General features: G+C 37.6%; 2 protein-coding genes across 10 annotated transcripts in view; one reads left to right on the forward strand and one right to left on the reverse strand.

The window, feature by feature from the left end:
• Positions 1-5,651, forward strand: part of MSL2 (MSL complex subunit 2) — a 33,405-nt gene extending 27,754 nt beyond the window's left edge. The window contains exon 2 of the mRNA XM_025881881.2: positions 2,307-5,651. Coding sequence (XP_025737666.1) covers positions 2,307-3,898 — 1,592 coding nt within the window. The 3' untranslated portion in view covers positions 3,899-5,651. The remainder of the gene's footprint in view (positions 1-2,306) is intronic.
• Positions 5,652-9,345: 3,694 nt separating this feature from the next.
• PPP2R3A (protein phosphatase 2 regulatory subunit B''alpha) overlaps positions 9,346-20,720 on the reverse strand; it is a 214,616-nt gene continuing 203,241 nt past the window's right edge. For 8 of the 9 annotated variants that reach the window (XM_073899719.1, XM_073899723.1, XM_073899703.1 and 5 more), the window contains one exon: positions 9,346-9,722. In XM_073899719.1, coding sequence (XP_073755820.1) covers positions 9,590-9,722 — 133 coding nt within the window. In that variant the 3' untranslated portion in view covers positions 9,346-9,589. The remainder of the gene's footprint in view (positions 9,723-20,720) is intronic. The other variant, XM_073899734.1, reaches the window with a different exon arrangement.

Genomic DNA, 20,720 nt, shown 5'->3' on the forward strand with positions numbered 1-20,720 from the left:
TGACCTGAGCCGAAGGCAGTCACTTAACCAACTGAGCCACCCAGGCGCCCTATCTTTTTGTTTTCTTAATGGTGTCTTTTGAAGCACACATTTTTAATTTTGTGGAATCCATTTTATAATTTTTTCCCTTTCACAGATTGTGCATTGATGTCACATAAAACACTTTGCCCGGCCCAGAGTCATGATTTTTCTCCTGTGTTTTTCTTCTAGAATTTTAGGTCTTACATTTAGATGTCTGTGATCCGTTTTGAGTTAATGTTTGTGCATGTTGTTAGGTAAGAATCTAAGTAGTTGTTGGTTTTTTGTTTTTTGGCATTTGGATATCAAATTGTTCGACATGATGTGCGGAAAATACTCTCCCTGTTGAATTATCTGGGCACTCGTCACACACATCAGTAGACCATAAATGTAAGAATTTCTTTCTGGACTCTCTGTTCTGTTCCATTGATTTATATGCTTATCCTTTTGCCATTGCCACATTGTTTTGATTACTGTAACTTTAAAGAAGATTTTGAAATTTGGTAGTGAAATTCCTCCAAATTTGCTCTTTTAAAAAATTGTTCTGGCTATACTAGGTCCTCTGATTCCATAAGAATTTTAGAATCAGTCAGTTTCTTTAAAAAGACATCTGGGATTCTCAGAGATTACATTGAATTTATAGATCAACTTGGGATAAATTGTCATCTTGTTTTTGTGGCCTGTTTAACCTGGGCTTATGAAACTTCAGGCCTAGTAAGAACTGAGCTGTTTGCCTTCTCCAGCTGGTTAGCCTCTGAGAAGTCACTTTTCAGTGATCATGTTTCTGGAGCTCTGCATCATCCCTCTGCACTACTAAATGGACTGAGCCCCCTTCCATCACAGCAGCTTCTGGTCTTCAGGGTAATACTGATGGAACAGATGGAAGGGGAGAACTGGGCAGCCCCAGACTAGAACACCACAGATTCTCACTGTTGTTATGTGAAAATGAGCAGTTTTTCAAACATATAAATGCTTCTCAAATGGTTTTGTCTTTGGTTGTGAAAATGACTTGCTTTGTCAAAAATTTTCAGGTTTATAGTTGCTTTTAAGGGAGAGGGTTTGCTGATTTCACTTGGCTGTAGCCCAAAGTGTCTTCTTTCCCATGCCTGAGTCTTTTTTTCTTTTAGAGAGAGAGAGCAAGGGCAGGAACACAAGCGGGGGAGTGGGAGAGGGAGAAGCAGGCTTCCTTCCTGCCAAGCAGGGAGCCCGATGTGGGACTCGATCCCAGCACCCGGGGACCATGACCTGAGCCGAAGGCAGACGCTTAACGATCGAGCCACCCAGGTGCCCCCCATGCCTGAGTCTTAATTACATAATTTTGTTTGAGAAACAGGTGCTACTTTGGGTTTATTACTAACTGTTTGTCCTAATTTGGGAACCAAGAACAGTTGCTTCTTTGTGGAGTAGGGTGGAAATAGCAGTTGCATCTAGTTGCTCTCTCTTTTTGGTACATAATCTACACAGGTCATTTATAATTTGGGAGACCACTTTCACTTTTATATGATATTGCTGTACTTAGGATACTTGTGGTTTATGACTAGGGTCATTTTGTATTTTGTCAGAAGAATTTGAGTCTGATAGTATGCCCTTTTTTCCTTTTGATATATTTACATATAATTCTTTTTTGTCATTGCATTTTGATTTTTTGTAGGAGAGTTTGAGTTTAATGTATTACTCCCTTTTCTCTTTCAATAAATGAACATAGTTCTTTTTCATCATAACATTTCAGTCTTTTCAGTTTTAGATTAGTATATATAATAAAATGGTTTGAAATTATACTTTTTTTGGTGAAGATGCCTTTGTACTGATTAATGCCCCTAAACTATGTTTAATGAGGGTAGGGACTAAGTGTCTCTTGCTCGTATCTTTTTCCCAGTGTTTAATACAAAATAAACAGCATGATTTTGTTCAGTATATTGTAGCATTACCGTGTTGTATTGTGTTAGGTTGAGGTTCCAAGGGTTTTAAGCCAAGTTTGTGCTTTTGGTGACTGATCTTCACCTCTTTATAGCATTTGGAGAAGAGGATAAAAAAGTGGACCAGAACATATGGTTTGGGAGAGAAATACAGAATCAGGGAAGATTCTGGTTTGAGATGAAAGGGGAATATGGCATGGAAGTGAAGTACACTATTGAGTATTTTTCCATTTCCTTTAAGATACATTTTTTGTTATCTGGTCTGGTGAGTTTAACCCATCTTAGTTTTAAAAGATTACTTATAATCTCAACTTCAGTATATGAAATTGTATTTTTACTAAAATCTTTGCTTTCCTCCTTTTTCCCTCTTAGGACATTTGCTACAAGATCCTATTGCACCCACCAACTCCACCTGCCAACATTATGTCTGCAAACCTTGTAAAGGCAAGAAAATGATGATGAAACCTTCATGTAGCTGGTGCAAAGACTATGAGCAATTTGAGGAAAACAAGCAGTTAAGCATCCTAGTGAACTGCTACAAAAAACTATGCGAATATATAACACAGACTACATTGGCACGGGATATAATAGAAGCAGTCGACTGTTCTTCTGATATTTTGGCTTTGCTTAATGATGGATCATTGTTTTGTGAGGAGACGGAAAAACCCTCAGATTCATCCTTTACTTTGTGTTTAACACATTCCCCTTTACCTTCAACCTCAGAACCCACAACTGATCCTCAAGCTAGTTTATCTCCAATATCTGAAAGCACCCTCAGCATTGCTATTGGCAGTTCTGTTATCAATGGTTTGCCTACTTATAATGGGCTTTCAATAGATAGATTTGGTATAAATATTCCTTCACCTGAACATTCAAACACAATTGATGTATGTAACACTGTTGACATAAAAACTGAGGATCTGTCTGACAGCTTGCCACCTGTCTGTGACACAGTAGCCACTGACTTATGCTCCACAGGCATTGATATCTGCAGTTTCAGTGAAGATATAAAACCTGGTGACTCTCTGTTACTGAGTGTTGAGGAAGTGCTCCGCAGCTTAGAAACTGTTTCAAATACAGAGGTTTGTTGCCCTAATTTGCAGCCCAACTTGGAAGCCACTGTATCCAATGGACCTTTTCTGCAGCTTTCTTCCCAGTCTCTTAGCCATAATGTTTTTATGTCCACCAGTCCTGCACTTCATGGGTTATCATGTACAGCAGCAACTCCGAAAGTAGCAAAATTGAATAGAAAACGATCCAGATCAGAAAGTGACAGTGAGAAAGTTCAGCCACTTCCAATTTCTACCATTATCCGAGGCCCAACGTTGGGGGCATCTGCCCCTGTGACAGTGAAACGGGAGAGCAAAATTTCTCTTCAACCTATAGCAACTGTTCCCAATGGAGGCACAACACCCAAAATCAGCAAAACTGTACTTTTATCTACTAAAAGCATGAAAAAGAGTCATGAACATGGATCCAAGAAATCTCACTCTAAAACCAAGCCAGGTATTCTTAAAAAAGACAAAACCGTAAAGGAAAAGATTCCTAGTCACCATTTTATGCCAGGAAGTCCTACCAAGACTGTGTATAAAAAACCCCAGGAAAAGAAAGGTTGTAAATGTGGGCGTGCTACTCAAAATCCAAGTGTTCTTACATGCCGCGGCCAACGCTGCCCTTGCTACTCTAACCGCAAAGCCTGCTTAGATTGTATATGTCGTGGCTGCCAAAACTCCTATATGGCCAATGGGGAGAAGAAGCTGGAGGCATTTGCTGTGCCAGAAAAGGCCTTGGAGCAGACCAGGCTCACTTTGGGCATTAATGTGACTAGCATCGCTGTGCGCAATGCTAGTACCAGCACCAGTGTAATTAATGTCACAGGGTCCCCAGTAACAACGTTTTTAGCTGCCAGTACACATGATGATAAAAGTTTGGATGAAGCTATAGACATGAGATTCGACTGTTAAATCAGTGGGTCTTTAAACCTACCTCTGGTAGGGAAATAGCTACAGTTTTACGGCAGCTATGGTTTTGTTGGTTTAACTTGCCGGAGCTCCTGCATATAGATCACTTGTATCAAGTGTTTTCATTGCTAAGTTATATGTGTTAGTGTCGGGGAAATAGTTTGCAGATAATGGAGGAGTAACCCTACAACTATATGTCCTTAGTTCTTACAGAACCTCATAGTTTGAGAACAAATGCTGATGCAACTGATTTATACAAAATGAACTTTGGCAAGGAAAATAACATTAACCTCATTGTTTATGGTCATGCTTTGTGCATAATCAAAGTTTATGATTAAATGTAAGGAAGTGGTATCTAGTCAGTCCATAAAGATTGTGCTAATTTTTTGTGAAAAAGTAGCCATTAGTTCAGGGGACTCAGTGCCACCTTCAGATGCCATTGATGCTTCTCTGTTGAAAAGCTGATGTGTCTGGCTCAACCTTTGTGCTGACATAATACCATTTCTGATCATGAAAATTGGCTACTGGTGTATGTAGCAGTTCTTAAATCAGCAGTATTATGAAAGAAAATTTGCCCCTCATTAGAATGTTGAAATCTGTCTTTTAAAAAGTGAACTGAAGTTCCGTCAAGATGCAGATGTTTAGCTGTTTATGACCCTTCTGAGTTTGAATAACTTTTAATAGTTAGTCTGACTCATTTCTAGGGAAAAAATTTCAAAATCCTTCACTTTTAGCAGTGTTCTAATTAGATAAATGAAGTGGAGAAGAGCAGTTTTATTCTGAAGGTAATTGAATTTAGACTATAGGATGTGACAGAATTTTAAAAATTATAAAAATTTTTATTTAGAAATTGGGATTTATTTAAAATAATTTTGAAATAATGCCCCCAAACTTACCCAGGTTTATGCATTATATTTATTACTATTGGCCACTTAATTTGATTTTTTTTTTTGTTACCTCTAATAGTTTCAGACGTTATTTTGAATAGGCTCCTTTTCTCTTTTTTGGGGTGCTATTCATTATGAAGGCTTCTTTATAGAGGCCAAATAAAAAATGCATTTTTATGAAGTCTGTGCATTTAGGTAGGTTTGAAGCTAGGAGGATTTTCTTTAGAATGCTCTTTTGCATGTAAAGCACAAACTTGTATTTCAGTTTAAATGCATGTCTTCCCTTTAATTTTTATGGGGAAGACAAGTGAGTCACAAACATTCTGTTGAAGGGAAATCTAGTCAGTTGCTTGAAAGAGCACAGCCCAAATAAAACAAGGACTGACTAGGTTGTAAAGAAATGACCTTATGATTTAAAAGAAGAATTGCTGCTTTGACAGTGCTTAAAGAAAAATACTGCTGGAAAATTTCTAATTTCTACTACGTTCACCATCTCTCATGAGATCTGACATATGTTGAAGTTTATGTTTTGATTTGGCACACAGCATGTTCAATGATGGTTACTCACTTAGTACAAGACATGGAGAAGAAACCTTTGGACACAGAGCAGATGACACCTCCTTCTGTTTTGTAGTGTATCCTGGTGTCATTTTCTGTGAATGTGGTCAGGTAGAATTGTTTTTGTTGTTGTTGGGCTTTCTTTCTTTTTTTTTTTCTTTTTTTTTTTTTTGTCTCTTTCGGTGGGGTGGGGGTGGGCTAAAGCCATAGGAAGAAAAATGTGATGTATGTGTCCAGTATGTACTATTTTGTTTTTGTTTTGCAAGAAGAGTTGAACTATTTTTGATAACAAGAGTAAATGGTGGAAAATGCTTCTTAGTTGTCTTGTCTCTTTATTTGCTTTCCAAGTTTTGGACTTTTATTTAATTCCTCTAAGTGTTAGCAGTGTCTTATGAAACATGTATTTGCCTAAAGTTTGTAACAGTTTTGTGTTGAACCCAGATGCCCTGCTATATAAACTTGTAAATCTGTTCTTTATTCACTAATGATCACTGCAAAAATGACTAGAAATGAGATTGTACACATGGATGATTAGGATATATTTTGCAAATCTCCCAAACTTTCCTAATATTATGATCTTAAAATTCAGAGTACTTTATTTCTTCCCAAGTTTGATAATTTTAGTTTTGTGTTTTTTTGATGCATGGGAGGTTGGCAATATAGACAAATTGGAAATCATTAGTATGTGAGGGCCTTGATTGTTATGTAATTAATATTGCCAGTGATTAATTCAGGTTGTTTTTAGCACAAGTTTCTCTTTTTTATGCTGGTATTCTCACTGCCACATTTTTGGAAACCTGTATTACACCTTAAATCTATCAATAAATATTAGTTTTCTAATTCTATGTTGTAGAATACTGAGGAGTTTGGGATAGTATGCTCTGAATGGCCTATATTATATACATTTGGGGAAGAATAATACAGTGCCTTGATTTTTGCATTGTTTTTCTTTATACCATGAGTTATTTAGGAATGCTGACCAATGGCTAACTAGGGATGATTGAGAAGTTATTACTGCAGTAACTGGATTGACTTTATCAGGATTTGAAACCATCAAAACAATAACAACTTTTAATATGACACATTTTCATTTGTTCTTTTGAGTCTTTGTTATTAACATACATCAAATGATAGAAGTGTTAGAACTTGGTGATTTATCTTTTTGGTTAGCTTCAGTAAGTCTACACTTCTGTGCAGAGCTGTAATATGGTCCTGGGATAAAGAATTCCTTTTATTTTACTGTGATCTTAGTATTCTTGAAACAACTATATGGTGACCTTGCTGAAGAAAAGTAAAAGTTTTACAACAGATGAAAAAAAATTTCCTTTCCCATATCATAGGTAACAAATATAAAATGTTTTAGAAAATACTAAGTTGAAAGTATAGAGTCAGAATCTAATACTTGAATGATAGTTTAACTTTTCTCCCTCCTTTCTAAAAAATTAGGTTTTAGGTACCCAAATAACAATCAATTACACATTCTTTTAAAGGAATACATTATATATAAGGCTAAAAGTACGTAAGGCTAAGGTCCCTTTTGATCCCTGTGAACTTACCGTTCCCTGTATCTAGTCCTCTTCCTTATTCCTCTGAAGAAAATAATTTCTCAGTTATGAGGTTTGTGTTATCCTTCTAGAAATTCCTTTATGATTTTCCCAGTGGTTCAAAGAGTTATTCTTTGAAACTCAAGTTTGTTTACAATGTTACTCTTTCAAATATAAAAATGAGGTGCACGTGTGAATAAAACCAAAAGTGTGTAGTGATTACCTTAGTGAATGTGGTTCATATTTGACAACTTGTCTCTTTATTTAGTTTTGCAAAAAGGGAAAAACAAAAACAAGTTAAATCATGCAGGTTTCTCCACCCAAACACACTTTCATAACATTTCCAAAAGTTGAGCAATGACTTACCTCATTTGATCAATCTAGAATTTTATAAACACTTTGAATCATACACAATGACATAGACAAAATGCAGGGAAAATACACATAATTTCATTAGTTTGAGTACGTTGGCAATTAATGTTTTGCTGTGAAACTCATTTTTCATTGAATAGCATTAACACTATGATAACCCTCAATTTAATTTTTATTAAGCAGCCTGGGATATTGTAAAAACTTGAAATTTCCAGTTGGGCAGTAATGATTTTATTCATTGAGATCTTTACCAGAAAGTGAAATATATACTGTCCTAGTTCCTTGGAATTCACATTTCTTGCATTCAACTCTTAAGAAAGGACTACAGTGAAACACTTGTGTCTGAAAATAAACTTTGGGTGACCTAAAATAGCTTTATCTTAAATGGAATGATATTGGTAGCTGTTACTTTTTATAGTAATTACTTTTGAAACCAAATACAGACCAAAGTAAAAGCAAGAGGATTTCAGTAAGGAGATACAAGGTAAAAAGGTAAAAGCCAAGTAGTAGTTAAAAAAAAAAAATCCAATGTATATTGGAAAATTAAATTTTTTTGCTTTTTGCTGATGAGTCTTAAGAATAGTTTAGATCATTATGGATAAAAAAAACCTTTAAACCATATCTGGCTTCTAAGAAAAATACTACCTTTTTAATATTTTAATCTGAAATTTAAGTAATTGCTCTCTCTCCCTGGTAAAGGGTGGATGGAATAGATGGTAAACTTCACATATCACAAATACTTTTAATCCTAATTTACTAGTGTGTTTGGGTTATTACATGTAGTGTTTCCTAAAAATTTAGTCATTTTTAAGCTTTTAGTTTGTGAAGTATTGGATGCCAAATTTTAATATTTATCACTTAATGTAACCATTAAATGGAAGATTAATTCTGATATGAAAAGTAAAATAACAGGCAACAGATACTGAAAAAAAAACTATTACTGTACCACTTAATGGTACATTTCCTAAATTGCACTTATCTCTACTTTTTGCCTACCATAGCCCAAGGTTTATTTCATTTTTTGACTTTCACATCCGTAAGGGGGAACCAAAGCAGATTGGCAGGGGACACTATTCTGACATTTAGGACTTGTGGTTAAAGCAAAAAACCCAGGGGAAAGGGTGATGACTGGCACGGATGTTAAAGTTTCTTGCAGGTTTCTTTCATTTACACTATTAGAAATGTCCATCCATTTTCATAGTTTATTTTCAGTTTTATCTTTAAGGATATTGTAGAATTTGGCTGCACTGTGGCTTGCTGAAAAAATGTAAAATTCTGTAATGAACACATCTACCACTACAGTACAGATGAAACAGGTTTCCTTTATGGATGGCATCACTATTTTCTTCCATTTTTGTGATAAATTGAGGTGGTGGGATATTTGAAATAGTAGTTCCTTTTCAATATGAAGGGATAATAGATTGAGGCCTTTACTGTGGCTTAGTCTAATATTCAGTGATGAAAGGAATACATCTGGTAAGAATTTTTGTATATCACTGTCTTCAAGTAGGCCTTTTAATAGGAAGTACAGATAGGGTATCAACTAATTGGGAGATAATAAGTCATTCAGTAATTCTCCACAAATGTTAGATAAAAGGAAACTTTTTTTCAAGTATGAGTCAAATTCTGTACTTAGAAGTTTTTTCATCATGTTTTATATAAGATCCACAGGATGGGGAGAGATTATTCAGAACTTGCCAGCAAGGTTGGAAGGCCCAGTGGTTACAATACCTGAGGATGTAAAGTGACTAGTAGTTTGGCAGGTCATTGTGAAATTGTATTAAGTAAGTTCAAGATCTTTGAACTCCAGTACACATATTTAAAAAGTCTCTGAGATGTTTTGGCAGTGCTTTTATTACCAGGGGTAAGTCACTTCTGGAGGCCCTTAACTGCTTTTTTAAGTTCCAGAATGTTTTTGACCAAGTTTTCTGCAAGTAAAGGTTTCTTCTGGGCTCCATAGGAGCCCTGAGGGGCCTCAGGGATGCTGGACAACAGAGGCAACTCCTGCTTTTGTGCAGAGAACTGTGCTTGGCACTGTCCCCGAGATATCCTTGGTACATTCAGGGGTGAAGAGTGCTGATTCACAGACTTTGGAAGGTGTATATCACTGATTTATTTGGAGGAAAAACTCTGCAAGAGGTTTGAGGCAAATTGGAGGAGTCCCCCAAATTGAGTATGTGTATCCAGACCTATTGCTTAAAAATGTTTTAAAGATCCTAGTGCAGATACACACTTGTAGAAATCAAAGCCTTTAAAAAGCAGTACGCAAACTGGAGCATCTCCACAAGAAAAAGACATTTAAAATACGTATCTCTCTTTCAAGACATTGGCAGCTACTCTTCATCCACTGACTGAAGCTTTCCACATTTCTCTGAAAGGCTTGAGGTTACTATTTTACTTTTATTGCCTTTGTTTCCAATTTCAGAGGGAGAGACAGGTTCCTCTGTTTCATAATCTTCAAAGGAGCTGAAAGAACAAACAAAAGTGAGTTACTGATTTTTTTTTTTAAATGTCAATGTTTGGGTAGGAGTCAATATGGCAAACTAGGGACTGAAGACCGCCAGCTTGCAAAAAGTACCCTCAGTTGCTAAATGACAGCTATAAACAACTAAGCAGTGCTGGAGAAAATGCTTCCATCAGAAAACATATTCTCCCTGTTCCTTAAAGCTCAAGTTCATGGTAGAATTTGTTGAAAATGTGCTGTATCTAGCTTTCCCTAGGAACACTGGTGGGAATGAGAACATATTATCGATGGGGCTAGATTGGGGAGGGTGTGAGGTCCATAAAGTACAAGCTTTATATGAATGCCTTGATTGAAGTGGCTTCCATGCAGAGTGGGGAACATTCTCACCCCACAAGTGGCTTTATAGCTTCCACGGTTTCCAAGAAGTACATTTATTTTACTTTTTTAAAAAGATTGATTTGACAGAGACAGTGAGAGAGGGAACACAAGCAGGGGGAGTGGGAGAAGCAGGCTTCCCGCAGAGCAGGGAGCCTGATGAGGGGCTCGATCCCAGAACCCTGGGATCACAACCTGAGCCGAAGGCAGATGCTCAACAACTGAGCCACCCAGGCGCCCCAAGAAGTACATTTAAATGTGCAAGTATATACATAGAGCAGATTAAAGCCCATTCATGGATTTCCTTACATTCTTTACAGAACTTCACAGCATATTTCCTTTGCTTATTCCCCTTAGAAGTTATTGATATCCCCTGAGTTCCATTATCTTCTAGGCTATGCCTGAGGGTGGCCTTAGGCAGGGACAAAAAAGTATTTTATCTAGTGGGAATGATGGCTGCTTGAAATATTAAATTGATAAATACACTGAGGCTACATCTGGGCCCAGAAAAATATACATGATAATTACCAATGTCTTACAGTATCTGGTATCATCAGCTTAATCTTTTCATCCTTTGCGAGGACTTTACACAGTATGTGCAGAAATTTCTAGACATATAGTCCCTTCATCAAAAAAGATACCAAGGCTGTCTAATGAGGAAAAATATGTTGAGGCAGGTATGTCTAGTAGTAGAGGTAATACCTATTCAACTTTCTAAAACATTTTTGAATAGAGTGTAGAGAATGTTAAAAAAAAAAAAAGCCTATCTGATGTTTGGAAAACTTATCCTTGAGTACCAATTTTTGATCCTATCAAAAATTATTTACAACTTCATTTTGCAGAAATAGTCCATTCTGTACTTAATTTCTGTTTTCACTCTTCCCGCACCTCCTTGAGGCCTCAATGTAACTGGCATCTGCTGGGTAAGGAGGCACTAGGGAGGGTACTGCTTTAATGTAAGTGAGGCAGGGTTGATGGCTGAGCCTCCCATTTCTGGAACAAAATTCTCAAAAGTTAGTTCTAGCAATGCAGTATCAGTTACTGTGACTGCTTATTTCCTGTCAAGAGTGGAAGACATTTTCTTCCTCTTGGTGCCCAAACTTACTGAGCTCTCAGGATCTTCTCAGTGCAGATCTGCGAGTAAGTTAGGCCTGAACTGAGACTCAATAAATATGTGAGCTTCTGTTCCAAGCATGAGCCAAATGCTAGGAATACAACGGTGAAAAAGAACTAGCCCCTTCCTCACAGAACTTGTACCCTAATGGAGGCCATCTGGACTAATGGTAAAGTGTTTAGCCTTAGAGCATGGGCTTTGGAAAAGTCAGGTTCCAATCTCAGTTTGATCACTTAATGTGATTTGGGGCATGTTACTTAACCCCTCTGCATCAGTTTTTTCAACTAATGAGTTAATAGCAGTTCCTACCCCTCATAAGGGTCAAGTGGAGATTAAATCATAAACTCTTGGAAAATGTTAGGTATTATTCTCATGATAGAGAAATGCTGAGGCTTACTGGAACAGGATGGTGACATCTAATCCTGCATTGGGGGGTAGGTTCACATATTTTGTGTGTCATTTGTGAATAAGATTTTTACAAGAGACTATTTTTTCCCACTGTAGCCTCATACCAGAAATGGGGTTTCTAGTAATGGATTTGATCCAATCTAGTATAGAAAAGATATTCCAACACCCTGTGTGTTGGTTATAGTGGAATATGACCATTATATCTTCTATACTTTAAGGGCACCAAGAGCAGTACTATGCACAGAGACTTTGGAGGAATCTTCTGGATTGAGGGAATTCATTTCAGAACCTTTTATCAGTGTCCTGGAGACTTCTCCTACTCTAACTCAGTGTTTCTCAAATAGGGGTGATTTTTCCCTCCTGGGGGCATTTGGCAATGCCTGGATGCATATTTGATTGTCAGAACTGAGTAGGTCCTCCTGGCATCTAGTGGGTAGAGTTCAGGGATCCTACCTACATCCTACAATGTGCTAGATAACACCTCACAACAGAATTATCTAACTTAAAGCATCAGTGCTGTTGAGAAACCCTGCTCTAACTCTTGCCCCTTCAATGTCAGTGCATCCCAGGATTCTGGATTAAGGTGTTCTTGTTTTGTACTTCCTGGACAGTCAGTCTTTCTTAGGGCTTTATTCATTGCTTGTTTACCTGTGGTTTCTAAATGTTCATGTCCAGCCTCAGCCTCTTTCTAACCTGGAGACTGCCATGTATCCAACTGCCTACTCTATGGCTCTTCCATTATGGCAGTATATACAAAGCTGAACTCATCCTTCCCACACACCTGGCTCTACCATAATCTACCCACTTAAAGCCAGAAATCCAGTGATCCCAAGTTTCTCTTCCCTCCTCGTTTGCCCTACCTTCAAATCTAGCCAGTCTCTTCTACCATTTACAACAATACATGGACACAATCTTGCCTCTCCCTCCCTATTGCCACTGGTTTAGTTCAGGGCACTATATTTTCATTGCTTGGATTATTGCAATGGTTTTCTAACAGCTGGTCTTCCTGCCTTCACTCTTGTCACATACTCTTTGCTGTTGCCATACCAGGCTATTTATCTTGTCAAAATGGGTTATGGTCTTGGGACTGAATGCCACTGTACATGTTCTTTGGTGGCTTGCAGTGCCTTTACCCTTTGGTTAACTTGTGTTCATCTTTTAATCTGAGATGGCATTTATTTTATTTTTTTTAAGATTTTATTTATTTGACAGAGACAGAACACAAGCAAGGGGAGTGGGAGAGGGAGAAGCAGGCTCCCCGCTGAGCAGGGAGCCTAACTGGGGCTTGGTCCCAAGACCCTGGGATCATGACCTGAGCCGAAGGCAAGATGTTTAACAACTGAGCCACCCAGGCACCCCCTGAGATGGCATTAAAAGGTTCTTGATTCCCAGTGCCTGAGTAACCATCTTTTTTTTTAAAATTCATTTACATAATCTCTACATCTGATGTGGGGCTAAAACTCATGACCCTGAGATCCAAAGTCACATGCTTTTCCGACTGAGCCAGCCAGGTCCCACATCTATCTATCTATCTAATCTATCTATCATCTGTCTATCTAAATTTTTAAGTAGGCTCCATGCCCAGCACAGAGCCCAAAGCAGTGTTTGAACTCATGACCCTGAGATCAAGACCTGAGCTGAGATCAAGAGTGAGACGCTTAATTGAGCCACCCAGGTGCCCCATTAAAATTTTTTTAAATTTAAATTCCAGGTAGCATACAATGTAATATTAGCTTCAGGTGTATAATATAGTGAGATTCATCACTTTTATACAACACCTGGTGCTCATCACGACACATGCACTCCTTAATCCCCACCACCATCTCTTATTTAGATGTCTGCAAGGATTTCCTTATTTTGTCTCCCTGCTTCTATTCTTTTTTTTTTTTAAAGTATTTATTTATTTATTTATTTGAGAGACAGAATGAGATAGAGTACATGAGAGGGGGGAGGGTCAGAGGGAGAAGCAGACTCCCTGCTCAGCAGGGAGCCCGATGCGGGACTCGATCCCGGGACTCCAGGATCATGACCTGAGCCGAAGGCAGTCGCTGAACCAACTGAGCCACCCAGGCACCCTCCCTGCTTCTATTCTTGTATACCCCTACTGATCTGAAGATTACTATCTTCAAAAGATGTAAGTGGGATTATATTACCTGCTTGTTTAGCTCTTTTTCAATAGCTTCCTGAGGCCCTGTATGATCTGGCCCCTATGAATCTTTCCAGCCACATTTTCCTCTGTTTCTCATTATATTCCAGCCATAGTAGTCTTTTAAAATGTCCTCAACACATTGTTTCCTGCCTCAGAGCCACTGCATATATTTCTCCCTCTACCTAGAACATTTTTGCTCCCTGGTTTTTTCATAACTATTTCCTTCTCAACCTTTAGGTTCTCAACACCTCAGGAAATTTCCTCAGCACCCTAAATTTCAAGTCCTCTCTCCATTATTGGTTCACTCTGTTTCCTTCACAATTATATAATTGTCTTCCCCACTTGACTCTAAAGTGTCCATTTTCCAACTCACTAATTTCCTTGGGCTATATATAGTATAGTGCTAGGCACTAGGTGCTCAAAATGATGAATAAAAACTGATGTCCTAATGCTCTTTGTGAAGCGATGTGTCAAGTTGTCAGGGAAGGCTGGAGTATAGTGAGGGTGCAGAAGTCCTCTTGAAGTCGCTGAAGTCAGAACTGTAAGAGTCTAAACTTTATCCTGTTCTCTAGGAATTCCTGAGGGCACAAATGAAGATTATTTTATGAAGTATTCTATTAATTAAACTGGCTATTTTTGAATGAATAGCAGGGTCAGAGGATTGAAGCAGAACTCCTAGGATTCACAAATAGTTCACTAAAAAGCCTAGGTATCAAATTGAGAACAAATTATTTAACCTAGTATAAGGGAAAATAATGGGTATTTTTGCTAGCAATATGTTGCCTTTGGAAACCTGTTTCTCTTAAGTAGTTTTTCCCTCTCAGATGAGCAATTTCTGGGCAAAAGTATTAAGGCTGGTTCTGCATATTCCTTGAATGAACAGAAATAATGACTGGCACATATATGGTCTAAAAAAGGAATTATGTGGTTTCAGGGTGTTTCTGGGAATTGTGGTTTGATTCCATTTTTGGGATTCTATTTGCAGGGGTAAAGGGATAGAGTATTTGATTCGGGGTTTGTGTCTGAGGAAATCTAGGACACCTGGTGGCCATAAGCATAGAATAAAATGTTAAACAGTTCTTTAATTTGGAGTCTATAATGCTTTAGAAATAGGAGAGGATGAGTCTTACCTTTATACTTTTAAATTCTAACTTGCTTATATAAAATAGATTAACTGAAATACTTTAGAAGTTGGATATTTGGTTCAGTGCATTTCCTTGTTGACTCCATTCAGTAACTAGAAAATCTTTTGTTTCAACTCTTGTTAAAGTTTCTTAATAATGTACCATCCACTTTCTTGCCTCAGAAAGTTGATCTCATTTCATTTTTGATCTCTTGCAGTTCCCTAGGGTCATGAGCTATCAGTTGTTTATTCTTATTTAGTTTGAATGTAGATAGTATAAAAATTTGGGTTAAATATATTCTAATTATGAACTTGAAGGGAGGGATAGGGTTTCATTCATTTTTATTACTAACCACAGTGCCTGGCACTGAGTAAGTACCAGTGAATCTCTACTGAAATAAATTAAAATTGGGCTTTGACTTGTAACGTTGAATGCAGGAAAAATTAAAAACATATTAAATTCAGGTCCACAGAAAGGTGCTGTTTACTGAGCACTATAAAACATGATTCAGAACTATTTTACTTGTAAGATTATAACACGCTTTGGAGTATTAATTGCTGTCATTCCTTCTTTTTCCCTTCTCATGCCCCAGTATCCATCCACAGTACCTCCTTCTCTCCATTATACCTGCTCCTCTGTTAAAGTCTCCCACCTTGTTGAGCACAGTCAGACTCCACACAACCCCTTATTCCACACTTGACTCTTACTAGCTGCATTCCTGGAAGATCATCTGGTGGGTTTTGGGTTGGTCTTCTTTGCCTATAGCACCTTATTTTCCAGTGCTGATGGAAGTGTACAACTCTTACAAAGAGTAATTCACATAAGTTTATATTTAATATAAAGGAAAAAACTACTTTTAAAAACATTCAGGAGTAAACAGGTTTAAATTTTCTAAATGTCCAATAATAGAGAAATGGATGGGAGTTATTGCTTGAGAGAACACTTCTGAAGCATTGAAAAGTCTTGTTTTTGAACATGCTAGTAACATTAAGCATCAAAAAGAAATACATTGAAGTGTAAATAATGGTTATTTCTGGAAGACTGAACCAAGGGTGATTTTAGTCTCTTTATATTTTCCAATTTTTCTGCAGCAAGCCTCTATTTCTCTACTAATCAGATAAAGGCTCTCAGAATAAAAAAATTGTTTTTAACCTAGGTTAACAAATGTAAAGCTGTTGGTAAAACACCAGAAAATCCTGTAAGAAATATTTTAAAATAATGTATTCTTTTTTTAAAAAAAGATTTTATTCATTTATTTGAGAGAAAGAGAGAGCACGAGAGGAGGTAGGGTCAGAGGGAGAAGCAGACTCCCACTGAGCAGGAGCCCCATGTGGGGCTCAGTCCTGGGACTCCGGGATCATGACCTGAGCCAAAGGCAGCCACTTAACCAACAGAGCCACCCAGGCACGCTGATAATGTAAAATATTCTTGACTAAATATGTGAAGTAAACAGATGTCAAATTGGCAGAAAGGTTTGTTTTTGATTATTGTAGGTTTCAGTTTCCTAAGGTAGCAACATGGAGGACTCTTTAACCTGCTTTACATAATTTTCTTATTGCAGAAATTGTAAGAATGTTAATTATAAATAAATTTGGCATCCTAACCTGTTATCTTCATATAGGTGGCAGCTGAATTATGTAACTGGCACCCTGTTTCCCCCAAGAGCATTCATTACCTTGAATTTATGCAAATGCTGTTGTATGCTGTGATCATGTTGTATGCTAGATGTGATAATTCACAGTGTTTGCAGCCTCAATGTTTGCAGTCTTTGTCTGGAGTCATTGCTAGGCTACTATTGAAGGCTTTACTTAAGTACCGGCCTTGAATTAGGTGGTACAGGTACCTGACACAAAGGCTACCTATGATGTTTGTTAGATGGTAAAGTAGATAGAGAATTTCAAGTTGTTTTTGGAGGGTCAAGTTGTCTGGATTCCTGCAGTTATCCTAGTAGTGAGGGTGGCGGCTGGGACTGTTGCCTTCTGTGCCACTCAGTAAATATTTGCTAAGGATCTCCTACATCTCCTAACATTTTGCCAGGTGCTAGGATTAAAAGATGAATAAAGCAGTGTTCTTTGGGGGCGCCTGGGTGGCTCAGTTGGTTAAGCGTGCGACTCTTGATCTCAGTTCAGGTCTTGATCTCAGGGTCATGAGTTCAAGCCCCATGTTGGGCTCTGCGCTGGGCACTGGAGCCTACTTAAAACAAAAACCAAAAACCAAAAAACCAACCAAACAAAAAGCCAGTGTTTTTGCCCTGGAGAAGCCCAGGTTCTTGTGGAAACACAAACAGCTCCATTTTTCCCAGCATTTATATGCCAGACACCGTTGGATACATTATATATAAATTCTCAGTATAGCGCTGTTTGTGCATCATATTCACTGTGTGCCAGATGCGTGCCATGTACTGTGCCCTGGGAATGAAGGGAACAAGGTAGGCAGTGGGACGGTAATGTTGAAGCCGATTAAATTCCAGCTCAGAGAGGTTATCTAATGTGGCCAAGATCACAGAAGTGGTAGTAACAATAGCCAGTGTTTATTGATTACATAGGTACTATCCCTAAGGGCAAAGGATAAAGATACTATACACATCGTCTTAATTCTTTAAACAGCTCAGTGTGGCAGGTGGTACCCTCACTGTATAGGTAATGCTGAGGCTTGGATGTCTGGGACTACACAGCTAGTTAAGTGATAAAGCAAGGATCTGAAATTATTAGGTTTGTCAACTCCAAATTCCATGCTCTTAACCATGATGCTATGTTGTATCTCTTCCCATATAGGGAGTAGTAATAACAGTAATAGCTACTATTTATCACGTATCCACTATGTGCCAGGTGTTTAGATATATTATCTTAGATTGTCAAAACCACCTTGGAATGTGGTTGCTGGAGTCTTCTGAAACTGAGCCTCAGGAGTCAGATAACCTGCTCAGCTGGTGAGTAGGAGGTAGAACCGGATCTGTCTGGCTCCTTCCTAAGCCTCTGCTCTTTCCGTTGTACCACCGTTCTTCCTCCATTTCTAATATTTGAGTCTTGTAATTTTTGTTTGACAGACTCACCCTGATGTATCTGTAATTACTCCTGAGATGAAGCCCTAGGTCGTAGAACCTTGGGATTCTGGGTCTGGCCTTGCTTTTGAAAATCAGTCAGCTATTAACTACAGGTAAACAGGTCTTCCTTTTCCTTTGACATTCTAGTACTCTATAGGCTCTGGTTGTTGTAAGCCTCCTCTCCCCTAAGGACCTCATCACTCACACGTGCGCTATGGAGGCCTTATCTTACCTCCTACAACGTGAGCAGAGGAGTGTCCAGGAGAAGCTTCTTATATACACTGGTCGAATTTCATTACAGCTGGTCTCTGTGTCTCCTCTCATGATCCCTCCCCTTTTCTGCTGTCTGCACCCCTTTGCCTCTCCTCTCTCTCTCCGGGCACACCGCTGCCTTCTCCGAGGGCCACAACAGGAAAGAACTTCTGCTTGAGCCAGTTATTTATTCTCTTTAGCTGCCATCAGTTTTTCTTCTTTTTAGACTAACTTCTAAGTGTTTACACCTGCTATCTCTATTTTCTCCTTCCTTTTATAGCAGGTTACAAAACAATACATAGTATAAATTCCATTTTTGTAAAACATGAAATGTCTAGAAGGGAAGACAGGCTGTCTCTGGATGGTGGATTTTAGATGAAGTCTTTTGTTTATCTGTGTTTTCTCCCTCTTCTGCTGTGAATACATACCACCTATGTATTACCTATTTAAACATATTACCTATGTAAACAGATAAGGGAGAAAACATCTTCCTATTTATCAAAGTAATACATGCTTGTTTTATGAACCTTATAAATTATAGACCAGTATAAAAAAGCAAATTACTTGCAATCCCACAGCCCAGAGTTAATGGTCTGTAGCCTTATCTTTTAGCTTGTATATCACAGATGTACACATATGTCATAATGAAATATTACAATTTTCTAACCCTGTCATGTTTTTGTGTAAACACAAAATTTCAATGTCTGCAAAATATGACACATAGATACCATGACTTATTGAACCATTCTATTACTGTACATTTTTGTTACTTTGAATTTTTTAATTTTAGAATGACCAGTGACCAATGCCAATTGTTTGGATAGAACAATTCTATCTAAATTTCTGATTATTATTTACAAACCGGAATTGAGAGTCAAAGGGTATAAATTCATGCTGTTGCTACACACTGTCAAGTTACATTCCAGGAAGGCTGGGCCAATTTGTTTCTACCAGCAGTATCTGAAAGTGTTTGTCTTACTGCGTAGTGAGCCTAGAGTGAGTTGTTACTGCAGTGTGCTTCCTCTATGAGAGCAGTTAAGATAGAATACTACTTAGCCATCAAAAAAAAAGAATTTTTTTTTGCCATTTGCAACAACGTGGATGTAACTAGAGGGTGTTATGCTAAGTGAAATAATCAGAGAAAGAATTATCATATGATCTCACTGATATGTGGAATTTAAGAACCAAAACAGGATCATAGAGGAAGAGAGGGAAAAATAAAACAAGATGAAATCAGAGAGGGAGACAAACCATAAGAGACTCTTAAGCATAGGAAACAAACAGGGTTGCTGGAGGGGAGAGGGGTGAGGGATGGGGTAACTGGGGGCTGGACATTAAGGAGGGCATGTGATGTAATGAGCACTGGGTATTATATAAGACTGATGAATTACTGACCTCTACCTCTGAAACCAATAATACTTTATATGTTAATTGAATTTAAATAAAAATAAATTTAAAAAATAAAGCCAAAAAAATTTGTGTATGTGTGTGTGAGGGGGGTTGTTTCTCTTAAAACAGAAAGAAGCAAATCAAGTATTTCCAAGGATTTTTCTAGTGGATTCCAGGAGGCCAGATCTGCATACCTATTAAAGAGGCTGCATGAATGGTTCAAATTTGCCATATCAATGTCATAGGGCAGTGATTATTCATGTCCTTAAATTTAAAACATTGATTTTAAGTTATCAATAACCCTTTGAACGCTGAAAAAAAAAAGGTAAGATACTTTATTTTAATTGCATCTGTCTGTTTTCCCCGCTTAGGGATCCTGTGTTCACCAATATCCAATAATGCTTAGTATATAGTAGTAATACAAACATTTACTGAATTCATACTATCTTTTAACAAATTATCTTTTAAAAAATTGTTGCCAATTTCATAAGCTAAAAACTTTTTGACTCTTACTTTTTTTTACAAGTTTTACTGAAATATAATTTACATGTAATTCACTGATCTTACGTGTTCAATGTGTTTTAGTAAATTTTTACAATTGTGCAACCAACGCCACAATCTAATTTTATAACATTTTCATCCCTCCATCTGCCCCTCCTCTCCTTTGTGCCTGTTTGTATTCACTCTCATTCCTGGAACTAGGCAACCACTGATCTGCTTTAAGGCTCTACAGTTTTGCCTTTTCTAGAAATTTCTTACAAATGGAATCATATGTTAGTCCTTAGTGTTCGTCTTCTTTCACATAGAGTGGTATTTTTGAGAGACTCATCCATGTTGTTGCATGCATTATTAGTTCTTTTACTGAGGTATAACTGACATACAATGAATTGCTCATACTTGTAAAATTTGACTTTTTGTATGTACCTGTAAAAGCATTTCAACATTCAAGATCATGAAAATATCCATTCCTCTGCCTCCCAACCAAAGTCTACTCATGCCCCTTATATAATCACTGTTCCCCTCCCCAGGTAACCACTATTTGCTGTCATGATAGATTAATTTGCATTTTCTAGAATTTTATTTTATTTTTTTTAAAGATTTTATTTATTTATTTGACAGAGAGACAGCGAAAGCAGGAACACAAGC

Source organism: Callorhinus ursinus, unplaced genomic scaffold (genome assembly GCF_003265705.2).
Source record: "Callorhinus ursinus isolate GAN/ISIS: 27379988/994484 unplaced genomic scaffold, GSC_fseal_2.0 scaffold1, whole genome shotgun sequence".
Lineage (NCBI taxonomy): Eukaryota > Metazoa > Chordata > Mammalia > Carnivora > Otariidae > Callorhinus > Callorhinus ursinus.